The following is a 25,160-nucleotide window of genomic DNA, read 5'->3' as shown; positions in this document are numbered from 1 at the left end:
GTTAACTTGGTGTAAGACCGCGTTGTTCTTGATCGTTAACTTGGTGTTAGACCGCGTGGTTCTTGATCGTTAACTTGGTGTTAGACCGCGTGGTTCTTGATCGTTAACTTGGTGTTAGACCGCGTGGTTCTTGATCGTTAACTTGGTGTTAGACCGCGTGGTTCTTGATCGTTAACTTGGTGTTAGACCGCGTGGTTCTTGATCGTTAACTTGGTGTTAGACCGCGTGGTTCTTGATCGTTAACTTGGTGTTAGACCGCGTGGTTCTTGATCGTTAACTTGGTGTTAGATCGCGTGGTTCTTGGTCGTTAACTTGGTGTTAGATCGCGTGGTTCTTGGTCGTTAACTTGGTGTTAGACCGCGTTGTTCTGGGTCGTTAACTTGGTGTTAGACCGCGTTGTTCTGGGTCGTTAACTTGGTGTTAGACCGCGTTGTTCTGGGTCGTTAACTTGGTATTAGACCATGTTGTTCTGGGTCGTTAACTTGGTATTAGACCTCGTTGTTCTGGGTCGTTAACTTGGTATTAGACCTCGTTGTTCTGGGTCGTTTACTGGGTGTTAGACCGCGCTGTTCTGGGTCGTTTACTGGGTGTTAGACCGCGCTGTTCTGGGTCGTTTACTGGGTGTTAGACCGCGCTGTTCTGGGTCGTTTACTGGGTGTTAGACCGCGCTGTTCTGGGTCGTTTACTGGGTGTTAGACCGCGCTGTTCTGGGTCGTTTATTGGGTATTAGACCGCGCTGTTCTGGTTCGTTTATTGGGTGTTAGACCGCGCTGTTCTGGTTCGTTTATTGGGTGTTAGACCGCGCTGTTCTGGGTCGTTTACTGGGTGTTAGACAGCGCTGTTCTGGGTCGTTTATTGGGTATTAGACCTCGTTGTTCTGGGTCGTTTATTGGGTGTTAGACCATGTTTTTGTGGATTTGAAGCACTTCTTAATGGACTTATTGGAAGTTATTGCAGGTTATTAAACGGTGTTTATGTTGGCGAATAAGTTCGTATGACCTAAATGACCGAAAGTGAAAGCTTATCATTTCTCAGTAACTATATAACTTTATTGAATGACTGTAATGTTTCAAGTCATCCCATCTCCCGTTAAAAGACAGTACCAACGCACGGCGAGAGTACATACGGCGAGTTGACTTCCGGGGAAAGTGTATTTAACCTTTCCTTCTCGCCGGTGTGTTTAAATGTCCGTACATCCCGTGAAATCATTAATAAGCCATACATAATATTCCCAGAAGTGGATTAGAGAGAATTCCGAGTGGGGGCGCCACTGGTTCCGATAAATATTCGTTTCCTACCCCTCCCCCTCTCGTTGAATAGGTTCGCTTATCTTGAAATGTCAAAAGGTTCGGCACGAGATCCGCTTTTACGGGTATTCACGCCACCTAGCGGAATAATTTCGACTCTTTTAATACGGGGTAATAGAAAAGTTGAATAAATTAATGAGTCCGGTGGTTTTAGTAGTTGGACGTGAGATATGCCGTGTTGACAACCTTTTATAAACGCGAATTGCGGTCGAATAGGTAGGGCCGAGGTCGAAAACTGATTTTATTGTGTTTATATGGTTATGTCGCTATTTTCGTAAACTAGGACATATCCTTTTCACGATATTTTTAATAGTTGTTCGAATTTGATGATTTTAATAAATATCCAATCAATCGATTTTTTTATTTTTTTTTAATTTATTGATTTTCGTACAATTAATGGCTAATTTCCTGTATAATTAACGGATATTTTACTTTCACAGGGTTGCCACACGTCAGGGAAAAGTCGGAATTTAAGAATGGACCTAAAAAGTCAGGGAAATGTCAGGGAATTTTTAGAATTTGTAAAACGTCAGGGAAGAGTCAGGGAATTAAATTTTATCTTGGCACTTTTTTAAGGTTATTTTAAGACCAGATCTATGACAAATTGTATGATTATCATTTATTTCCTTGAAAGTTTGGCTAATTTTTGCAACATTGCAATAACCTTTTTACTGAAATATAAGTTCATTAAAATTTATTAAGTCAAATATAAAATAAAAATGTGGCCTTAAAAGAAAGTCAGGGAAAATCTCTTAAAATGGTCAGGGAAAACAGAGAATTTGAATCTCAAAATTTTGTGACAACCCCGTTTAAATTCATCAGTTAGGTAATCTTGAATTAAATGAAATCTTAATTAATTTTAATTTCCATTTAATATATTAGCTCAGATTTTCTATGTGTTTTAATTTTTTAAGAACGTACTTTTTTGACATATTTGTTCCTCCATGGAAATACATTGTGATTTAAATCATTGATCTTAAAAAAATTACTTGATTTATATCAAATTAATATTAATCAGCCAACCCTGGGAAGCTATTCTGTAAAAATAAAAAATTACAAAAAAATCATGATCCGTCAAAAATGACAATGCGCATGTGCAGAAGAGGCTGCTATCGTAATATCAAACTTTGGATGGTATTGGTCGAATTCAAAATCGTGGCGGTCTGTAATGCCGACGTAAGTTATTTTAATGAAATGCTTCAACATACGGTCGATGGTGCCAATTTAAGTTTTGGGCACCAAAAATAAACAGGTATTTTACGTCCGCTTAAGCATTTAGTTTATGATTCGACTCAAATACCAGATATAGCGTAACATACTGCCACTACTTAAAATTGAACTTACACAATCGATAGTTTGAATTTTCTATATCACCGCTTCTCCGCATGCGTATTGCCATTTTTGACGGATCGATAATTTTTTAATTTTTACAGAATAAGACTTTCTGGCTACGAGGTGGTAAAATTCAGGTGGAAACAAGAAAATAGTTTCTTTTCTGGTCTAAACAAAAAAAAAAACGAAATAGTTTAAAAATTCAAACTGGTTTTTAGTTTTTTATATGCAACAATCCTTTAATATTATAAACAACTTTTTGCCGGGCCTAGACTTTCATGATACAAAGTGGCATTTATGAAAATGCTTGTTGACAAGATCAGGGCTGTACATTTCAAGAAATTCAGGGAAAACTCGTGAAATATTTTGCATTTTTTAAAAAAGTAGGAAAATTGATATTTATCTTGATAAATTTATGAAGATGATTTAGTTGCAATTTAACAACATAAAATACAAACTAAAGTTAATTCATTAAACTCTGTGGAAATTAAAATATAAAATTAATAATTTTATAGTTTGGCCTTAAATATTTGGTTAGTGAAAATCTCAAAAACCTGATCAGGGAATTTTGATCTGAAATTATTGTGGCAACCCTGGATTTGTTTTATTGAAGTGAAGGTTAATTATCACGGACTCTATTGGTTGTCTGATTAAAAAAAAATCATGGATTTAAATCGCCAATTATACTTGATACTTCAATGTATTTTACAAAAGTAGGCCCAATTTGTTGGATTTAAATCGAGTTTAATTTCAATTAATTTTTAACGTTTCATATCTTTATTTTGATAAATTAATTATTGATTAATGTGAGTACAGCAGAAACGTAAACTAAATTTTAAATTAATTTTAATTAATTTTTTTAAAACTAAATTTAGTTGGATATGAATTTGCCTTTTCAGTTTACATAGAGCCACCTAGCGGCCAAAGCAATTTCATATACTACTTGTATTGTCGGCGAAATATATTAATTTCATTTTAATACGATCATTATGTTTAAAGGGTAGTATGAACTTCCACGTTTAAGGTGAATCTAGCAATTTCATATTTCTGCGACCAAGTTTGACAGAAGTTAGTTACGTTTACAAAAGTCGATTTTTTCGACTCATTAATTTATTTAATCACAATTTGCCATAAATCCTATGGAAGAAACATAGAAAAATCAATTTTTTTAATTGTTTTGTCATTTTGCATCGTAGCGGAATTTAAATGAAGGCTTCATTAATAGATGAAATGTTAGTCTATAAGTGGCCTAATGCCTCTCATTTCGTAGGACATTGAAAAAGGGATCATTGGCTAATTATTAATTAAAAATAATGAGGACAGTATATCAGAAGGGTTTGAGGTCGTAGACCCACTTTTTATAGTCGGAATAAGAAAAAGGGTTTTGGCTTTCGTACCCAATTACGTTTCTTCGAGTCTAACCTTGAAACTTATTTTTGGTTTTTCTTCGTGTTAAGTAACTTTCACTTTACGTAATGTCGTATTAAAGCGAGACCTGGTCATCATTTTCTGTATCTGTATAATTAGATTTCTGCCTGCTATTTGAGGTATGACCGAGTCCATTCAAGCGAGCCCAAGACTCAATCTTCGAAAAGGGGATGGCCATTTTCATTAAAGAGTCGCTTAGCTCAAATATGGCTCGCGCTCGCTCACTTGATATCGATTGCAGGGCTCCCACCAGGTCCCTAAAATGCCTAAAAGCCCCTACTTTTTTTCGAGGTCCCTAAACCACCATAAAAGCGGGATTTGGTCACTAAATCACCCTATTTCTAATACATTTGGTGAAAAGTACCGTCGGCTTAAAATATTTCGTAGAAAAGCGAAAAAAACCCGATTTAATGTGATAGAATTATTACAAAAAATGTATAGTTATTTTTGTGATCGGTAAAAGTGTTTTAGAAATTAAAACTAGTTAATTTTTGTGATAAAATATTAAAAAAAAATTAAAACTAAGTCAGTTTTAAAAATTTGCTGCTTTTAAAAGAATAAAGATCTTATTTTTGTTTATTAAAATGGTCCCTATTTGGTTCCTATTTTAAAATATTTGGTTCCTATTTTAAAATATTTGGTTCCTATTTTAAAATATTTGGTTCCTATTTTAAAATATTTGGTTCCTATTTTAAAATATTTGGTTCCTATTTTAAAATATTTGGTTCCTATTTTAAAATATTTGGTTCCTATTTTAAAATATTTGGTTCCTATTTCAACCTATTTCTAGCCAGAAAAATCCCCAATTTCCCTATTTTTTTTTCAGATTTTGGTGGGAGCCCTGCGACTGCTCATTTGAGTGGTTTAATGGACGCTCCTATCTTTTTGCTTTAATTTGAGGTGAAATTGGTGCTCCTATTTACACGCTCATTTGAGAGGCTAATCTGACGCTAATTTTTACACGCTCATTTGAGAGGCAAAATCGGCGCTCCTTTTTACACGCTCATTTGATAGGCGAAAATGGCGCTCATTTGATAGGCGAAAATGGCGCTCCTTTTTACTCGCTCATTTGAGGGCCGAAATCGGTGCTCCTTTTTACTCGCTCATTTGAGAGGTGAAATCGGGGCTCCTTTTTACTCGCTCATTTGAGAGGCGAAATCGGTGCTCCTATTTACACGCTCATTTGAGAGGCGAAATTGGTGCTCCTTTTTACTCGCTCATTTGAGAGGCAAAATCGGCGCTCCTTTTTATACGCTCATTTGAGAGGCGAAATCGGGGCTCCTTTTTACTCGCTCATTTGAGAGGCGAAATCGGTGCTCCTTTGTACTCGCTCATTTGATAGGCGAAAACGGCGCTCCTTTTTACTCGCTCATTTGAGGGCCGAAATCGGTGCTCCTTTTTACTCGCTCATTTGAGAGGCGAAATCGGGGCTCCTTTTTACTCGCTCATTTGAGAGGCGAAATCGGTGCTCCTATTTACACGCTCATTTGAGAGGCGAAATCGGGGCTCCTTTTTACTCGCTCATTTGAGAGGCGAAATCGGCGCTCCTTTTTACACGCTCATTTGAGAGGCGAAATTGGCGCTCCTATTTACACGCTCATTTGAGAGACGAAATCAGTCCTAATCAACGCTTATTTGCTTTCGCGCTCATTTACGGGCGAAATCCTAGCTCCCACCTGTACGCACTCATTCTAAAGCCGAAATCAAAACCTACTTCATTTATATTTCCTTTAGCGCTCATTTCCACTCAAATGGGCTAAACCCTCCCAAATTAGCCCATCGCAATGCCTTCCCCCCTTTTTCCATTTATAGCTTTTTCGAATAGAAAATGACAGTAATTTTTGCGTCCTCGAAGCGAGTGTGTCGGGTTTCTTTGCCAAATTATGGACTACTCTTTTTTTTTGGCGTTGTTAAACCCGTTAAACTGAATTACTTCACGCTCGCTTAGCCGATATTGGAATATTCAGGCGAAATTCGAACGGGGAGCATATTTTTCATTTTGTAAGAGAAAGCCTGTTTACTTATTTGGCTACAAGCTATAGTTTGTGAAACTGTTTGGCGCTTAATATTTTGTCTGTGGTTTCATGGTTTACTTTTATATGTAGAGTTACTAAATGGGTATTTTATAATTATTTAAATTTCCCAACTTTTTTACTAATAGTTTAATAAATAGTAAAAACCGCCTAGGGGAAGGTCGGGGAATTTTAATAAATAGTTAAAATCGCAAAGGGAAAGTCGTTGAATTAATAAATAGTAAAAACCGCAAAGGGAAAGACGGGGAATTTTAATAAATAGTAAAAACCGCAAAGGGAAAGTCGGAGAATTTTAATAAATAGTAAAAACCGCCTAGGGGAAAGTCGGAAAATTTTAATAAATAGTAAAAATCGCCAACGGAAAGTCGGGGAATTTTAATAAATAGTAAAAAACGCCTAGGGGAAAGTCGGAAAATTTTAATAAATAGTAAAAACCGCCAACGGAAAGTCGGGGAATTTTAATAAATAGTAAAAAACGCCTAGGGGAAAGTCGGAAAATTTTAATAAATAGTAAAAACCGCCAACGGAAAGTCGGGGAATTTTAATAAATAGTAAAAATCGCAAAGGGAAAGTCGGGAATTTAAATAAATATTAAAAATCGCATAGGTAAAGTCGGGGAATTTTAATAAATAGTAAAAAGCGCCAAGGGAAAGTCGGGGAATTTTAATAAATAGTAAAAAGCGCCAAGGGAAAGTCGGGGAATTTTAATAAATAGTAAAAAGCGCCAAGGGAAAGTCTGGGAATTTTAATAAATAGTAGAAAGCGCCAAGGGAAAGTCGGGGAATTTTAATAAATAGTGTAAACCGCCAAGGGAAAGTCTGGGAATTTTAATAAATAGTAAAAACCGCCAAGGGAAAGTCGGGGAATTTTAATAAATTTGCGTAGGCATATGTACTTAATTTAAATAATTTTATCGATGTAAGAATTCTAAAAATTTGCTTTATTAATTTAACCTCGCACTATTTTTCATCGGACCAGCCTACGAAGGTGCATGTATCAAGCTATACTATATTGTAATATCGGTGTGACGTACGTCGACCTCACTCATGTTTTTTCCTATTGGTAAAAACTGCCCTCAAAATGGCGACTATAGCAAAAAACTGCTAGCTCAGTTGCAGGTTAAAGGCAAAATATCTAGTACATTTGGCGGAAAGATACTAGCACGAATTTCCGATAACTTGAAATGATTGCGCGTGTTACATTATTGATGTTACGTTATTAGTAATCCTATAGGTAACATAATTGACATAAGTATGACATTGAGTGATTTCGGTTAATGATATAGTGTCATAGAGCGATTGCAAAATCGGAAGTCTTGGAGGAAAATTAATCTAAGCTTAGCCTGGTAATAAATACTAGCGAAATCGCGTTTAAGTCACACATTCAAAAATTAACTACCTTCTGAAACAAAAGTTAAAAAAGGTCTATAATAACCAGGATTGTTGATTTAATAAAAACAGAAAAATTGATTTTTTATTATAAACTCATTATTAAACTTTTTATGGCCTTTTGGCTTTTAATAAATTGATTTAATAATTTGCGTGCAGCGATAATGTAAACTAAAATAGGAATACAATATTTTTTAAATGTAATTGCCATTTTGTAAATGGTTTTGTTTTGAATTGTCTTGTCAATAATTGTAGTAGTTAAAATGCTTAAATCAAATTTAAAAAGTTAAAATAAAAAGGTGTTCTAGCCTTACTCTGTTAAATGATAAATAAGTAAAAATATCACGAATTATTTAATAATAGGTGTTTCTATGAAATAGAGCAATAAAAAATTAAAGTATAAAATGTTTTTCTCCGCGTCACTAGCTTAAGCTTTTTAGTACTTTACTGGCAAGCGCGTCTCGCACGTGAACTTCAAATTCCAAAATCTTCATCGTGCTCTATCTTCAATAATTATAGCTAGTGACGTTGAAAAAACATTTACACCTGACCTCCCGTATTTTATAGAAACATCTATTCGTGATGTTTTTACATATTTATCATTAAAATTTAATTTAAACTTCTCTTAATTTAATTCAAAATTATTGTTAGTGTTATACTTAAACGTATAATGTTACTTTTGGTACGATTTTAAAGCTTCCATTAATTGAACATTTTTTACACGTTCTACACTTCAGGAATTTAGATGATTTTTCATGAACCGTAAAAAAAGATTAATGATTTTTTATCATTTTTATTAACTGATAGTCTTGGAACCGTTCCAAAGAAAGGGAAAAAAGAATTTAATGTTTAGCCTGTAGTCCATTGCGATTAGTAATCTGTTCAATACGCTATCCCCTTTCCCGATTCACTGAAGTTTTAAACGGATTTAAATACATGGTTAATAATTTTTATTTATACGAATCTAAATATATTATTAGATATTTTCCGATTTAACTGGCGGCGTGTGATAATTCTGATCTAATCCGTCTCTTGGGCAAGTTTTGCATGTTTAGTAGTTGATGCATATTTTAATTATTCGTAGTTGGTAGTGGTAGAAACCCTCTAATAACGCGAGATTCGTCACACACTTGAACTTTTACCCGTAGGTCAATTGATACGCGTTCGTTTGCGGTATCGGATCTGACACTACTTCTACATGATTGGGTCTACCAAGAATGCATTTGTTTATGCTTAGGGATTGTGACTTTGTGTAAACTTAATTTTAATTTTTTATTGATAGAGCCGCCACTTGCTTTAACGTTGTTTCCAATCCCCTCATGCATAGAGAATAATATCCTTAACCCCGAAGGAGTAGGTTTCACTACGCCAAAAACGCCACGCCACGACGGTTAGCTTCGACGCAAAAAATTTCGTTAATCATATTTTTGCGTACGCCCTCCCCGTCGTGGCGTTTTTGCCCTAGTGAAAACCAGCCTTAAAAATCAAATCAGCCAAAGAAGTCCATTGGTTTGCTAAACCTAAAAATATCTCTAGTGCCAGGGAGAAAACTAAATCCCCCTCTGTAATTTTGGTTGAACTAAATCCTAATTTTTTTTTTATCTTTTGTCGTTGACAGTTGATGAGCCTTATTTGGAGTGACAGTATTGCCAAAGTGGTTTCTAGCCGGGCTTGGAAGCTACAGTTGGTGTCTTAGTATTAGCGGGGCCAGAATGGCGTCAAGCCTTCATTGGACAGTATTATGGGTGTCCTGCGCGGTGCTGTTCGCATCGGCGCTGGGCAATTCCGTCGAGCAGTTAGTGGTTCCTCGAGACGTGTATCCCGGCTTCTGCATAAAGCAACTGAAAAACGACGGGCAGCTCTTCAGCTTGCTGCAGACGGAGTTTTCGGAGTTTTTCAGTATTCTGAGTGACGGACTGTTGATGCCCGTCGCCAATTTATCGGGTCTCACTTCCAAACCAATCACGCTGATCGTGCAGGAAGAATTCGCCAACGACACCGTCGCCAGCACTCTCGTTCTGCACGTGCTCGACAAGGACAAGATACACCGGTTCAAGGACGGAACGTACCACGGAACAGTCAAGGAGAACCAGGCGGTCAGGACGACGGTGGACGGGATCGCCCTGCCCGGAGTGACGCGGCACGGCGGAACGCCAATCAAATATAGCTTTATTTCGGGTAACGACGGAGACGCATTCAGTATAGTGAAACCCTACCGCAATAGTTCCGAGGTGGAAGTTGTCACGAATAAAGTTCTGGACCGCGAAACGCGTAAGGAATACCCCATGCTTCTGCGAGCGGTCGAACTGGACACTTTAGTCGTTTCGGACATTCCCGTTCTGATCGAAGTTACTGATCTCAATGATAACGCTCCCGTACCGACGCGAGACGTCTTCTACTTCAAAATCGATCGTGAAATCCCCCCGAACAGTGTCGTCGGCCGCGTGAACATGACGGACGCCGATGGGGACGAGCCCGTGTACCACTTCGCGAACCGTCACTCTGTCTTCAGCATAACGCCAAAGAACGGGGAGGTAATGTTAATAGCCAAGCCTGAGATAAAGACCTACAAATTTACGGTGAAAGCGCACGACAATCGTAAGCCGCCACTCTACAGCGTCGCCGTTCCAGTTTTCATCGAGGTCTTCAGCGCTGAACTGCCACCCGACAACCAAGACGCGGTTGAGGAGGACTTTGAAAGCAACCAAGTTCTGCTACGTTACAAAAGGGCGGTTATTCGACCCACCAAGAGTTTCGAGTTTAAAGAAACGGATGGGTCGAACAGTGGGAAAACCGTTTTCACTTTGGACCGAAAAAGTCCGCAGGATATATTTAAAATGCAGTCTCCTAATCGTTGGGTCGATGTCGATACGAACGGGGCTGTCAAAGTAAAGGAACCCTGGGATTTCGAGCAGTTGGGGAAGGAAAAGACCATCAGTTTTTGGGTCAACATCAGTGGGCCCATGATGAGCGAAGTGGAGAGCCAACACATCATTATACATATCAAAGATGTTAATGATGAACCACCTTATTTCATAAACCGTCCTCTACCCATGGAAGCTGTTGTGCAACTCAACGCTCCACCTGGTACCCAAGTCTTCAAACTTCAAGCCAGGGATCCTGATATTGATCATAACATTCACTATTTCTTGGTTCGAGACAGAAGTAAGGCTCTTTTAAATTTTAAAGAGTTTTTTGGTAATTTTTATGGGTTGTTAATATTTTACGGTTTATCTGTTTCAGCCGGAGGACGTTTTGAAGTTGATGAACGTTCTGGGGAAGTTCGAACTCGAGGAAGTGATCCATTTCTTCTTGATAAAGAATACGTTTTATACGTCAAAGCCGAAGACCACAGTGGTCATGTTGGCGATCGCCAGTTTCAATCCACGCCTGAGCAGCGCTTATCTATCATGGGTGGTAAACGCCCGCCGCAGTTTTATTTGCAAAAATATGAAGCTACCATCCCTGAAAATCAAAGAAAAGATTCAGAGTAAGTTTTCAGTTAATGGACCTATGTTTGAAGTGTGAAATTGGGACTATTTTAACCCATCTCCCTGTCAATAAGATTTCAGTTCATAGTAATTATTCGCTTGCCTTAAGCTGTCAATAGCTACATCACTACCAATAAGTTCAGCTTGAAATAGTTCGTAAATTATTTTAGGGGGGCAGGCTTAAATTATTTTTCAACTAATAATATATTAATAGTGAAATATCCTTATCTTTTTGTTTTTCTCTTCAGCATTATCGAAGTTAAAGCCAAATCATTTGCGGAAAGGGAAATTCGTTACACATTAAGAGCTCAAGGAAATGGCGCTGGCACGTTCAACATCGGTCCCACCAGTGGAGTTGTGAAACTCGCAAAAGATTTGGATTACGAAGACTTGCGACAACCTAAATCATATTCGCTAATTGTGACAGCTACTGAAGATTCGGGTGGATTTTCTACTTCAGTTGAGGTAAGTTAATCGTCTATCTTTTTCTTTTGATTGCTTATAATTTATGTTTGAATTGTCCTGAGTATTTATTTTAATTTTACAGCTTACGATAAAAGTGACAGACGTGAATGATAACGGGCCTCGATTTGAACTACCAGACTATCAAGCTCATAATGTGGATGAAGACGTTTCTATTGGAACTTCCCTACTCCAAGGTACATTAAATTAATAATATGATTTCCAAAGTATTTCTGATTTAACAATGTCTGCATTTATATAGTATCCGCGACTGATTTGGATACGGGGAAAAATGCGGAGATTGTGTACAGCTTAGACAAAGAAGATTTCACCATTGACAATAAAGGCATCATCTACTCCAACAAAAGATTAGATGCGGACATTAATAATACATATGTTTTAACGGTTAAAGCAACGGATAAAGGGGACCCTCCTTTAACTGGGACAGCAACTGTGCGAGTGTATACGGAAAATACCAATGACGAACCGCCAAAGTTTAGTCAGGATGTGTATACTCCAAATGTAGATGAAAACGCGGGTCCAAATACTTTAGTGACTACAGTGGTAGCTAGTGACAAAGATGGTGATAATATATTGTTCGGTTTTGTCGGTGCGGGAACGAAATCAGGGATGTTTCAAATTGAAGAAAGGACTGGTAAGATTTTTCTTTTATATTCTTAAACCTTGGTATTTGCATAATATTTTCTACTTCAATAGGTGTAATTCGGTTGATAAATGATCCGATACAACTGGATAAGGATAAATATGAACTCAATGTAACTGCGAGGGATGATGGGGCGTGTTGTAAAAACGGAGGCCTCACTACTCACACGAGCACTGCTTTAGTAGTTGTCTTTATAACGGATGTAAACGATAATAAACCAGTATTCCAGAATTGCGGAGATTACAACCCTAAAGTTGAAGAAGGCGCCCACAGTGGAACAGTTGTTGTCAAAGTATGGTTTTACTGCTGATAAAGCTTAAAGAATCGTGTATTTAATGATTTGTTTCCAATTTAGGTTAAAGCCACGGATCAGGACAAAGGACACAATGGACAAGTACGATACTCAATAGTACAGCAACCTAATCAAAAAGGGACAAAATTTATAGTTGACGAGATGACTGGTGAAGTCAAAACTAATAAGGTAAACCAACATTCAATTCTTTTAGCTGGTGAATAAAATAAGAGATATTTTTTGCTTAATATTTTGCGAACCCATTTATAGGTGTTTGATAGAGAAGGTGACGATGGTCGCTTTGTGAGTGTTACTGTAAAAGCGACTGATAGAGGAAACCCACCACTCGAAGGAGTGTGCTCGTTTAAAGTGGAAATTACTGATATAAATGACAATCCGCCATTGTTCGATCGGCAAGAATATAAGGAGAATGTAAAACAAGATACTCCTAAAGGAACTAATATATTGCGGGTCTCGGCCTCTGATGAAGATGCAGACAATAATGGTGCTATTATTTATAATCTAACTGCGGTTCATGACAAATCTGTTTTGGATTACTTCGAAATCAATCCTGATTCTGGATGGATTAGCCTCAAAAAAGCCCTAGATGTAAGTAATTGATATTTGATCAACTTGGCTCAATCAACTAATGTCATATTCTTTATAAATAGAGAGAACGTTATCATCTTCAAGCCGTAGCTTTAGACAAAGGAACTCCTCAGTACAAAGTGACTGTTGAAGTAATAATAGATGTTGTAGACAGAGCTAATAACCCTCCAATATGGGATCAACCAGTTTATGGACCCATAATGATCAAAGAAAACCTAGAAGTTGGCCAAAAAGTCATTTCAATCAAAGCTAGGTATGTTAATTTTTGGATATTGTCATTTTGATCTTGGTGTATTCTAAAAAATATTTTTTGAATTTACAGATCAGGAATTCCTGACAATCCGACAGTTTTTTACTCGTTAATTAGAGGTAGTACAGAACAAACAAATAAGAAAGACACGTTTTATCTAGGGCAGCATCCAGATAATGGGGACACGTGGGCAGATATATACGTGAATTACCCCTTAGATTTCGAACGAATTCAGCAATATAATTTAACAGTTCGTGTAGAGGTAAGAGTTATTTATTAAATTAAAATCTCCACAATGTTTATAGTTTACTAAATGTAATGTGATATTTTTTTGTCGTAGAATAATGGAGTGCAACAATTAGCTTCGGAAGCCACCGTCTACATAGTTTTAGAAGATGCCAACGATGAGATTCCTCTCTTTATTGAGAAGGAACAGGAAACTGTGTTGGAAGGAATGCCAATTGGCACCAAAGTTACGACGGTAGAGGCTATTGACAAGGATGGAACATTTCCTAATAATAAGGTAGTTATTTAGGATATATTTATAACTTCTTATGTATGTTGGTGCTGTTCCAATATTGAAAATATGTTTTTGGCTTGATTTTGAAGATATAACTTTTTTTATGGGGTTACTTTTATTAATTTTAATTAAATTGTTAATTACGTATAAAGTGGGGAATGACTTATGGGCAGGCTCCCAACAGTACACAGAAATTAAAATAAAAATAATCAAGAATTCAGGGCAATTATTGCAGTATTGACTAGAACCAGAATGAATTAAAATAAAAACATGAGTAGTCCAAAATTAAAGGCTTGTTTGGGTAAAATATTTTAACCGGTTTGTTTTATTTTAGGGTGCTACTTTGGACACTAGTTTTAGTGATCAATATGAGTTATTTCTGAACTTTTTGATACTAGTTTTGACATAAGTCTATAATATTGTTCCATAAGTTTGTCACTTTGGGTAATATTTTACTGAGAGCTAGTAACGGAGTGACGTCATCACAAGAAGAAAATCTCCCCCTAGTGAGACGCTGTCAACAGCTATGTGTGATGGAAGTGTCACACTAATGGAACAATATTATACACTAATGGAACAATATTATACACTAATGGAACAATATTATACACTAATGGAACAATATTATACACTAATGGAACAATATTATACACTAATGGAACAATATTATACACTAATGGAACAATATTATACACTAATGGAACAATATTATACACTAATGGAACAATATTATACACTAATGGAACAATATTATACACTAATGGAACAATATTATACACTTATGGAACAATATTATACACTTATGGAACAATATTATACACTTATGGTTTTGATTATATGGGTTTATTTAGAAAAATGTTTGGCTACGCTGGTCTATTTTTAAAAAGTTTTTGTTGAATTTGTCAATTTTAAAAACACATAGATTGCTATTGCTAGATTTTAAAACCACTTGGGTTACACTACAAGATTTTGGTTGTCAGTCAATTTTAAATCGATTTCATAATTATGGAAATCATATTTGTAGCCGTGTCATTTTCTGAAACCATTTTGTGTGTTTTAATGGAGGATTTTCTGAAACGAACTTGAATTTTGTTTAGGGAAATTATCTGCTACCACTTGCTATGAAATGTTTTTATCATAACTAGTTGCAGTTACCCCTAGCTTATGATAAACCTAGTGGCTGAAATGTAGGGATGCACTGATATCGGCCTATTTTACTAATATCGGTATTGGCTTAAGTGAAGCCGATACCAGTATTAGAAAAATATTTTCAGGGAAAACTTTTAAAAATAAGAAAATTCTTGATTAACTAACTAATTAGAATATTTTATTTGATGGGCCACGCCACAGATGCCAGACTTCAGAAGCTAGATCATACTTTTTTTAGACTGGGGGTTAAGAGTGTAAACAAATAAAAACAATGATATTATATTTGAGATAGAAAATATGTAAAATGAAAAGAAACATTAGGATATGCTCTTGCAAACTCTTTTTAATAAAAAATTAGAATAAAATGCTATGACAGTGCACTGAACTGTCCTTTACAATGATTTTATCATATACGTAGTACTACGGTTATGGTATATAACTTTGTTAATATCGGGCAATATATCGTCTGATATTATTGGCCACGAATAGCCGATATATCGGCTGTACCCATAGCGGTGCATCCCTACTGATATGTTAAACTAGGGGATCCACCGTAAATATATTACTTAATAATCTCTTAAAGGAACAGTAGCTCTTTCTATAATATAATATAATATAAAAATTGTGTTTCTTTGGCACACTCTGTTCAATTAAGTATAAAATGACTCGCAATTATGCATGCAGTCTCTAAAATAAAAATGGCATGTGCTCTTTGCTTTAACTGTACATTAAAACTAACATAAACACGTGACCTCCCGTATTTTAAAGAATCTCCCATTTGTGAAATCCCCTTCTTTTGGGGTAAATTTGTGAAAGAAACTTTTCTTTAGAAACCAAGGCCATTTAGTTCATTGAAACACCCATATTTTGTTATGTTAAAAATTTATTAATGACATTTTATTATACCAGGTGTTCTATCAAATTGAAAGCAAAGACGGAGGAGACAAATTTTTTGGAATCGACAATAAAAAGGGAGACATCTTCACAAAGACCATATTTGATAGAGAAGAAAAGCAGGCATACGCCATCTTAGTGAGAGCTTACGATGGCGCCCCATCTGCAAGACCTCACATGAAACCTGGCGAGCCTAATTCGGGTGAGTCCAAGCATATTGTACTTCCATTTTGAAGGTTTAATTATTTCATAAAGGAAGAAATGACGACAATGCCAGATCGTGGAAATGAAATTTCCCTTTTCAGACACAAATTCCCTAGTTTATAAAACCCAAGAGACTCATATTTACATAAAAAATTACATAAGTATCCTTGGGAGAAAGTAGGTTTCATTGTTTTCAAAATAATAATCCCTATAGGTCCCTAGTATTGAAAACAAATCGCCATCTAACATTCTCAATATCGAACTATACATCCTAAATTTATCCCTAATATTGTTTGATTTTTCAGTTTAGATGTTTAACGAAGGCTTAAATAAAATAAATAAATATTACAGTGGCTAATTCAATTATATTTATTTTAAATTAAATCAATTTCATAAGATCTTGTGAATTTTTAAAATCATCCCCATAATTTCATTGTATTTATCTTTTCGAATTTAATCAATTTCATCAGATCTTGTAAATTATTAATAGTTCTGCTTTAAAATCAAACCCCACATTGAATTTCTCTAGATTTAGCTAATTTTTGGTCTGATTTAAAAAATTGAGGTCCATATTTAACTGGATATGGGAAATCACTGGAATTAACTAAAGTTCTAGTGAGGGAAGTTCCCCAAATTAAAGAAAAATAAGCGTTATTTGCGTATATAGTCTAGGCCTATTATTGATTTAGTGCTTGTGATGTGGCGCCATCTATGCCTGGTAACTACATGGAAAACCGTTATTTTTATTTGGTGTACGCTGAAGAACTAAAGTAGTTAATATTTAATGTGACATCTCTAACTAAAAATTGATATTTTATCTAGAAATTTTAGATGGCAGGGCAAATAGCTTTGAATCAAGTCAATATATTGATCAAAGTTTCCTAGAAATAATGCTATTGATTTCTTGGGCATAAATCAATAAGCTAAATGGCGCTTTAAACATTTCGTAATATTTGAAATATCAATAACTAACATTGCAAGGGGTTTAATTAACTCCCTTCAATTAGTCGTTTCATTTAATATAGTCATTTAGCGGTCAGGGATTTCGTTTGCTAAGCAGACAGTTGTTTAGTAGATGAAAATTTAACAGCTATTGAACTTATCACATTAGCCGATAGGCGCCTCTGAGTTGCAATATATTTAGTTAAGTGGTCTAGGTCAATTTAAAACTCACCCATAAGGGTTTCTCCTCTAAGTAGTATTTCCAGTTACTATAATATAGATTGTGTCACCCTCTCTTGATACTGTATCATTTTTAGTCCGTAACGTAATTTTAAGGTAGTTCGAATGCTTACCACAGATGGCGGTAAGCCATCGTAACTGCTCCAGATATTAAGACTTGAATATTCAATTGATTCATAGGAGCTATGTAGAGGAATTCTGTTAACTATATGCTTATTAAACGTCAGTTTACAAATTTAAATATCAATCATGTAAATCTATAAACCGTGGTGGCGCGATCTCGTCTATAATCGTTAAATTTATTAAGTATAATTAGGATTATTCAACGTTTAGAATGTTGGATTAAGACTGTACCAGTAATAGAAACGCATTTCCCAGTCAGACTCGAGTGAACTAAGTTGATTTTTGTTATTTGTTCACAGCGCCCTCTTTTGCAGATAAATAGAAGCTCATGGAAATATAAGTACACATGTGGGTTGATGAAAATATTTTATTTTCTTTTATAACCATCTTTTGACCATATTTATATTATCAAAGTGAATGACTAGGTTAGCTAGATGGTTCTCTCGTGCAGTTTTCATAAAAATAGGCGGGGTTTGGGTAAAAGAAGTCTGACGTTAGGGCGCCATCTGAAAGCCTTGTGTAATCCAACCTCCTAAAGTTGAATAACCCTGGCAGAATGGCAGAGGCTTTGGTTTAAGAAAATAACGTGACTAATTTTAATTATTTTATTGGCCAATGCGAAAGGTTGACCCACCCTTCGCTCAAACGGGAAATATAGCCAGAAATTGGAACTAAGTTCGTTTCATCCCGTATTTGAACCCCTTCTGAAATAGACGCGTTTTTTAAATTAACGCGCAATCTTGACAGTCGTGTCCTTTAGTCCTTGATGGATTCAAGTATGTATGTATTTATACCGGGATAATACGATGGGTCGCGCAAATATGTGTACGGGATTTTAAAATAAGGGATTTCACAGGGTTCATACAAACATGGAAATCAGTGAAAACCTGGAAATATCAGTGAAATTTATTTAAAGCAAAAAAGTCAAAAATATCAGGGAAAATGAAAACTTTCCTGAAAAATCAGGGAAATCAGAAAAAATAATTATGAGAACTCAAAATTATGCGCAATTTGTTTTTGTATTACTGAAATTATTACTTAGTATTGAATTCATACGTTAAATCTTGACTATATTATATTAGAAAGTGTAACAGTAATGCTTTTAACATTTTAGAGACCCCTATTGTTTTAAAAAGTACACCTGGAAAATATTCGAAACTACTCTGGAAGACCTGGAAATATCAGGGAAAATGGTTTTTGAAATATTGTATGAACCATGTTTCATGCTGGATTTCAAGATTTCTTGTTGGACTTCGGATTTCTTAACTTTTGTCCCGGATTTCGGGATTTGGCAATTCCTCGATTTATCGTCGGGTTTTTTGGGATTCGGCAATTTCTCGATCTATCGTCGGATTCATCGATTTCTTGCGGGATTTCGAGATTAGGATTTTGAAGAAATCCAGGCTGGGTTTCGGATTTCTTGCGGGATTTCGAGATTAGGATTTTGAAGAAATCCAGGCTGGGTTTCGGGTTTCTTGCGGGATTTCGAGATTAGGATTTTGAAGAAATCCAGGCTGGGTTTCGGATTTCTTGCGGGATTTCGAGATTAGGATTTTGAAGAAATCCAGGCTGGGTTTCGGATTTCTTGCGGGATTTCGAGATTAGGATTTTGAAGAAATCCAGGCTGGGTTTCGGATTTCTTGCGGGATTTCGAGATTAGGATTTTGAAGAAATCCAGGCTGGGTTTCGGATTTCTTGCGGGATTTCGAGATTAGGATTTTGAAGAAATCCAGGCTGGGTTTCGGATTTCTTGCGGGATTTCGAGATTAGGATTTTGAAGAAATCCAGGCTGGGTTTCGGATTTCTTGCGGGATTTCGAGATTAGGATTTTGAAGAAATCCAGGCTGGGTTTCGGATTTCTTGCGGGATTTCGAGATTAGGATTTTGAAGAAATCCAGGCTGGGTTTCGGATTTCTTGCGGGATTTCGAGATTAGGATTTTGAAGAAATCCAGGCTGGGTTTCGGATTTCTTGCGGGATTTCGAGATTAGGATTTTGAAGAAATCCAGGCTGAGTTTCGGATTTCTTGCGGGATTTCGAGATTAGGATTTTGAAGAAATCCAGGCTGAGTTTCGGATTTCTTGCGGGATTTCGAGATTAGGATTTTGAAGAAATCCAGGCTGGGTTTCGGATTTCTTGCGGGATTTCGAGATTAGGATTTTGAAGAAATCCAGGCTGGGTTTCGGATTTCTTGCGGGATTTCGAGATTAGGATTTTGAAGAAATCCAGGCCGGGTTTCGGATTTCTTGCGGGATTTCGAGATTAGGATTTTGAAGAAATCCAGGCTGGGTTTCGGATTTCTTGCGGGATTTCGAGATTAGGATTTTGAAGAAATCCAGGCTGGGTTTCGGATTTCTTGAGGGATTTCGAGATTAGGATTTTGAAGAAATCCAGGCTGGGTTTCGGATTTCTTGCGGGATTTCGAGATTAGGATTTTGAAGAAATCCAGGCTGGGTTTCGGATTTCTTGCGGGATTTCGAGATTAGGATTTTGAAGAAATCCAGGCTGGGTTTCGGATTTCTTGCGGGATTTCGAGATTAGGATTTTGAAGAAATCCAGGCTGGGTTTCGGATTTCTTGCGGGATTTCGAGATTAGGATTTTGAAGAAATCCAGGCTGGGTTTCGGATTTCTTGCGGGATTTCGAGATTAGGATTTTGAAGAAATCCAGGCTGGGTTTCGGATTTCTTGGAAAGCGTATGGGATTTCTGGATTTTTTGCGGGATTTCGAGATTAGGATTTTCCAAGAAATTCGAAACCCGCGGGATTTTCATGTCCAGTTTTAGGGAGCCAAAAAGCTGATTTGACTTTCTTTAGAAACTTACTGTTAGAGCCTGAGAGGGAGATAAGGGACAACGCTAAAATTCATCTCAACAAACTCATTCTTTCAAAATATAAATGAAATTTTGTTGGCCCATGCAACCGATTCTTTAAATTGAGAATATAATTCTTGCAATCCCAGTCGTATTTTAAAACCAGGGTATGTCAAGGGTATATGCATTATTTATAAATGCCACTGTTAAATATTTAAACGTATATTCTTGGCGAAGTAGCCACGCGTTTGGGAATTTTTTTATCGGAAAATAGCTTTCTCGGTGGTGAAAACAATAAGCCCTTTCAAGACGATTCTACTGCCCTCTAGAATAGTCAGACGCGGATGTTTTAAGTATTCCTTCGGTTCTCTTTGAGTTTTACCGTCTCGTTTTCCGCGTGTTTAATGAAAATGTCTAGTTAGCTTCGCTTTCTGGGCGTCGCGAACGGAAGCCTTGTTGGTCTCAGTTTCTGCTGGTATGACGAGCTAAATGGGCCGTTGATTCGAATCGCTGGCGTGCCTGAGAAAAAGATTTGGCACTAGTTAATTATCCGACATTTTCCGGCTTGTGGACTTCCAAGAGCGTTCTTTTATCTCGACTAAAACAAGGGTTAAATTGATTCCCTACTGATGATAACGAACGTTCCATTTGATAAGAATGTCTGTGGATTTCAGTTTTTCCTAGCATTCATTGTTGAGTTTCGGTGTTTGTTAGTTTATCCAACGGTAGCTACTCGCTGTTGGCAACAAGTTGTTCTTTTGTCGTGGAAATCATCGTGTTTTGAATACACCTGGGTTGGCTAGTTTAAACCAAGTGATTTAAAAAAAACAATTGTTGTTTTAATATTTTTTTTAATTAACTAAAAATTATTCCAGAATGTTTGTACCTTTTCTTACCGAAATGATGACATTTTTAAAACATTTACAAGGTGACCAGATATCCTATATTTTCAATACCTTCCTTTAAATTCCTTAGTTTTTCTCGTGTAGTATAACCCAAAAACATTCAGTCTTCGTGTACCGTTCTTCATCCTATATTTAACTTTATTTTATCTACTGTTTTTCGATAAGAATCCTTATTTTTGCTTATGGTTTTTCCTATATTTTCCTTTAATTCGCTTGAAAATTTCTTATTTTTTCTATAAAATTTAAGGTATTTTTCTGGTTGCCCTGCATTTATACAAAATCAAATTGTGCATGGTTTAATCTAGTCATAAATTTTATTACTCATATAAATTTTTAGTTGATTGGTAATATGTATGCACTGTGAAACAAAAGCGAAAAATAGATAAAAAAAACCTGGTTTAAACCAAAAAAACTGTTTTTCTGGGTTTTTATGTAAAAAAACGTGTTTAAATCATGTTTGTTTTAAACACTGCTTTATTTTACTTTTAAAATCTATTTTTCGCTTTTGATTAAATGTGCATACATATTACCAATCAACTAAAAATTAATGAGTATTAAAAAAAATGCGTAGATCGAAATACAGTAGGTAAAATAAAGTTAAACATAGGATGAAGAAAGGTACACGACGACGGAATGTTTTCGGCTTATATACTACATGAGAAAACCTAAGGAATTTATAGGAAGGTATGGAAAATATAGGAAATTTGGTCACCTTGTAAATGTTTTAGGAATGTAATAATTTCGGTAAGAAAATGTACAAACATTTTGGAATAATTTTTAGTTAACAAACCATTTTGTTTAAATCAATTGATTTAAACTATGATTACCTTAACACATATATCTAGTCAAAGTCTATGATGTTTTCATATTAAATTTAATATTACTATTAACCAAAGTAACTCTAAAAGCATTTTTATCGTTATTAAAATTATTCCAATAAATTCTTAGAATTTTACCTGAACGTTCCTAAAAATAATTTTTATCGGCTTTGGTAACTGAAAAAGCTATTTCTAAAGTAATTTACTTTTGTTTTAAAACATTTTTTATAAGAACATTATGTTACTGCCTTGGCATAGTTTTTATAACTTCACTGAGCTTTTTATAATATCAGGGATATAACATTTTATTACTTAATTGTATTATTTATATTACCATAAGTGGAGCTAGCAATTAATTAACTTATGGTATTACTTATATCAGAAGTCTAAAGTGTACACCCCATCTCTACAGTTTTGGTCGCCAAACAAATTAGCGTTTAATTATATAGCCTTAACGTTCCCTGAACTGCCTTATGTGAATACATTTAAAAACCTTTGTATTACATAAAGTTGTGTACACAAAACCCCTGGCTAAAAAAATTATTTTGGTTTAATTTCAAGTACTGGTTTAATTTAATTTGAACTAATTGGCATTTCTGTTAAATGTAAAAACCCATTCTCTATTAACCATAAATTAAAGTTAAAAAACAAAGTCCCAAAATTTCGTAGATAAAAATTAACGCAATTTTTCTTTTTGAAAATGTTTTTTTTTTCTATTTAGTTCAGGGTTTAAAAAGAGGGTTTTTAGTAAACGAGTTTCAATAACTGCACCGCTATATAATAAATATTAGGATGGTACTTTTCACAATAAGGGGAAGCATAAGTCATCGACGTTACGCTGTTTTATGAAATCAAAGTACCAATCTCTTCTACTCTTTTTATTTATTAACTTTTTAGTATTGAAACTTGTTTATTAAAAACCCCTTTGACATTTAATTAAAAAAACGAACTTAATTTAAACTCCGATTTAGTTTAAACTCTACCATAAAGAACTCTTTGGAGGTGATATTCCCCTTTAAGAAGTACATTATAACCAACCAAGAAAATAGTGGATAATAACCGCGATACAAGCTTCCTTTGACCAAATACGATTATAGAGAACTAAACTTTAAAACTTCCCCCGCAGTAAGTCGGGAAACGTACCTTAAACGCAACTCCTTTTTTCCTCGATACAAAATGAAAAAGTAAAAATCCATGGATATTCTTCATTCCGGTCGCGTTTTTCGAGACCTCTGTCCCAATTTTTCACCGTGGCTCAACTTATAAGTCCTGGTCGGATGGAAGATGGCCCGTGGGACTACTATAAAAGTTACACTATCCTTCGTTTTATCCGTCCGCAGAAACGCGAGTTTTTGAGATCCGCGGGACTTGGAAAATACTGGTGGGAGGATCCGGAGTTTCGATATAGTCGTCAGACCAACGGGATGTATGTTCTGGGTTTTGATAAGATGTCTAACATCCTTTTTCGGGTAGGGGTTCTTTCGGTAATCGGCCAGCGTTTCCTCCGTGCCAGAGTCCCCGCTGTTGGCTTTTTTTTGACGCCTCGCTTTATTTATCGTCAGTCGCTATTATTACTTCGATATACACTGCGCCTTTTGGTTGCCTGTCTTATTCTTTAAGGCTTTTCTTAAATTGTTGCCCCGCCCCGGAGCGCGTGCTTCGAACTTTATTATTATTATTTTTATTTCTGGTTAGATCTATTTTTAATTTATATTCATAGTGGTAAGTGTTTTCGATTACGTTATTCTGTATAGTCTTAGTCGTTAGCTACGCCGCAAAATTTTCGTTTTGAAAACTTGAAAACGAAAACATTTGAGAGAGTTGGCCGTTTTCGGTCTATCGAAATCTGGCAGCCTTGCCTGCCTTCCAGCCTGTATCTCCATACCGAAAATGGCCGACGATTACGCCGCCGAAAATATTTTACTAAACTGATCGGCGGCGTTTTTGACCGTTATTTTGAATTATCGACTAAGACTATTGAAATGATTAGGTGGTTTCTTTTCGCCTGTTATCGGACTAAAAGTGTACTCCTTTTAACCTAAACCTTTTTATTTCACGACCTGGAAAAGTCAGGGATTTTGAAAATGACCCCAAAAAATCAGGCAAATAAATTTTTGAAAGAAAATATTATTAAATTTTTTTAAATCAAACCATTTATTCTACATAAATGGTCAAAAAATATTTGGCAATTTGGTCAGGGAAAACCTGGAAATGTCAGGGAACCGGAAATTTGGTACGAACCCTGTCGCCTGTTCCGGGGATGAGAATTACTCCGCCCAATAAACTATTCGCTTGTTCCAGAGTATTAGAGCTATTCTCAGGGAAAAATCTGGGAATAAAATTTTATCTTGACACTTTTTGAAAGTAAATTTTACTCTAAATCTATGATAAATTCTATGATTATCATTTATTTCCTTGAGAGTTTGACTAATTTATTCAACATTACGATAACCTTTAAAAAATTACGGAAATGTAAGTCCATTTAAATTTAACTTCTGATAAAAGTAAAATATAAAATAAAAATTTTGGTCTTTAATTTAACAACAATCAAGTTAAATTTAATTTAACAACAATCAAGTTAAATTTAATTTAACAACAATCAAGTTAAATTTAATTTAACAACAATCAAGTTAAATTTAATTTAACAACAATCAAGTTAAATTTAATTTAACAACAATCAAGTTAAATTTAATTTAACAACAATCAAGTTAAATTTAATTTAACAACAATCAAGTTAAATTTAATTTAACAACAATCAAGTTAAATTTAATTTAACAACAATCAAGTTAAATTTAATTTAACAACAATCAAGTTAAATTTAATTTAACAACAATCAAGTTAAATTTAATTTAACAACAATCAAGTTAAATTTAATTTAACAACAATCAAGTTAAATTTAATTTAACAACAATCAAGTTAAATTTAATTTAACAACAATCAAGTTTAATTTAATTTAACAACAATCAAGTTTAATTTAATTTAACAACAATCAAGTTTAATTTAATTTAACAACAATCAAGTTTAGATTAGTTTAACAACAATCAAGTTTAGATTAGTTTAACAACAATCAAGTTTAGATTAGTTTAACAACAATCAAGTTTAGATTAGTTTAACAACAATCAAGTTTAGATTAGTTTAACAACAATCAAGTTTAGATTAGTTTAACAACAATCAAGTTTAGATTAGTTTAACAACAATCAAGTTTAGATTAGTTTAACAACAATCAAGTTTAGATTAGTTTAACAACAATCAAGTTTAGATTAGTTTAACAACAATCAAGTTTAGATTAGTTTAACAAC

General features: G+C 35.2%; 1 protein-coding gene across 6 annotated transcripts in view; it reads left to right on the top strand.

Annotated features, from left to right (window-relative positions):
* The window catches only part of CadN (neural cadherin), a 148,538-nt gene that overhangs the window by 32,511 nt on the left and 90,867 nt on the right, over window positions 1-25,160 (top strand). For all 6 annotated transcript variants that reach the window (XM_090175892.1, XM_090175898.1, XM_090175893.1 and 3 more), the window contains exons 2-13: window positions 9,107-10,653; window positions 10,732-10,978; window positions 11,228-11,444; window positions 11,527-11,638; window positions 11,704-12,096; window positions 12,159-12,397; window positions 12,461-12,586; window positions 12,668-13,006; window positions 13,069-13,259; window positions 13,329-13,518; window positions 13,597-13,779; window positions 15,835-16,021. In XM_090175892.1, coding sequence (XP_090032018.1) covers window positions 9,201-10,653; window positions 10,732-10,978; window positions 11,228-11,444; window positions 11,527-11,638; window positions 11,704-12,096; window positions 12,159-12,397; window positions 12,461-12,586; window positions 12,668-13,006; window positions 13,069-13,259; window positions 13,329-13,518; window positions 13,597-13,779; window positions 15,835-16,021 — 3,877 coding nt within the window. In that variant the 5' untranslated portion in view covers window positions 9,107-9,200. The remainder of the gene's footprint in view (window positions 1-9,106; window positions 10,654-10,731; window positions 10,979-11,227; window positions 11,445-11,526; window positions 11,639-11,703; window positions 12,097-12,158; window positions 12,398-12,460; window positions 12,587-12,667; window positions 13,007-13,068; window positions 13,260-13,328; window positions 13,519-13,596; window positions 13,780-15,834; window positions 16,022-25,160) is intronic.

The sequence above is a fragment of the Leiobunum rupestre genome, chromosome 5, assembly GCF_980474605.1.
Source record: "Leiobunum rupestre chromosome 5, qqLeiRupe1.1.hap1, whole genome shotgun sequence".
Classification (NCBI taxonomy): Eukaryota; Metazoa; Arthropoda; class Arachnida; order Opiliones; family Sclerosomatidae; genus Leiobunum; species Leiobunum rupestre.
Note: the sequence above shows the minus strand (reverse complement) of the source record. Positions and strands in the feature narration are given on the sequence as shown.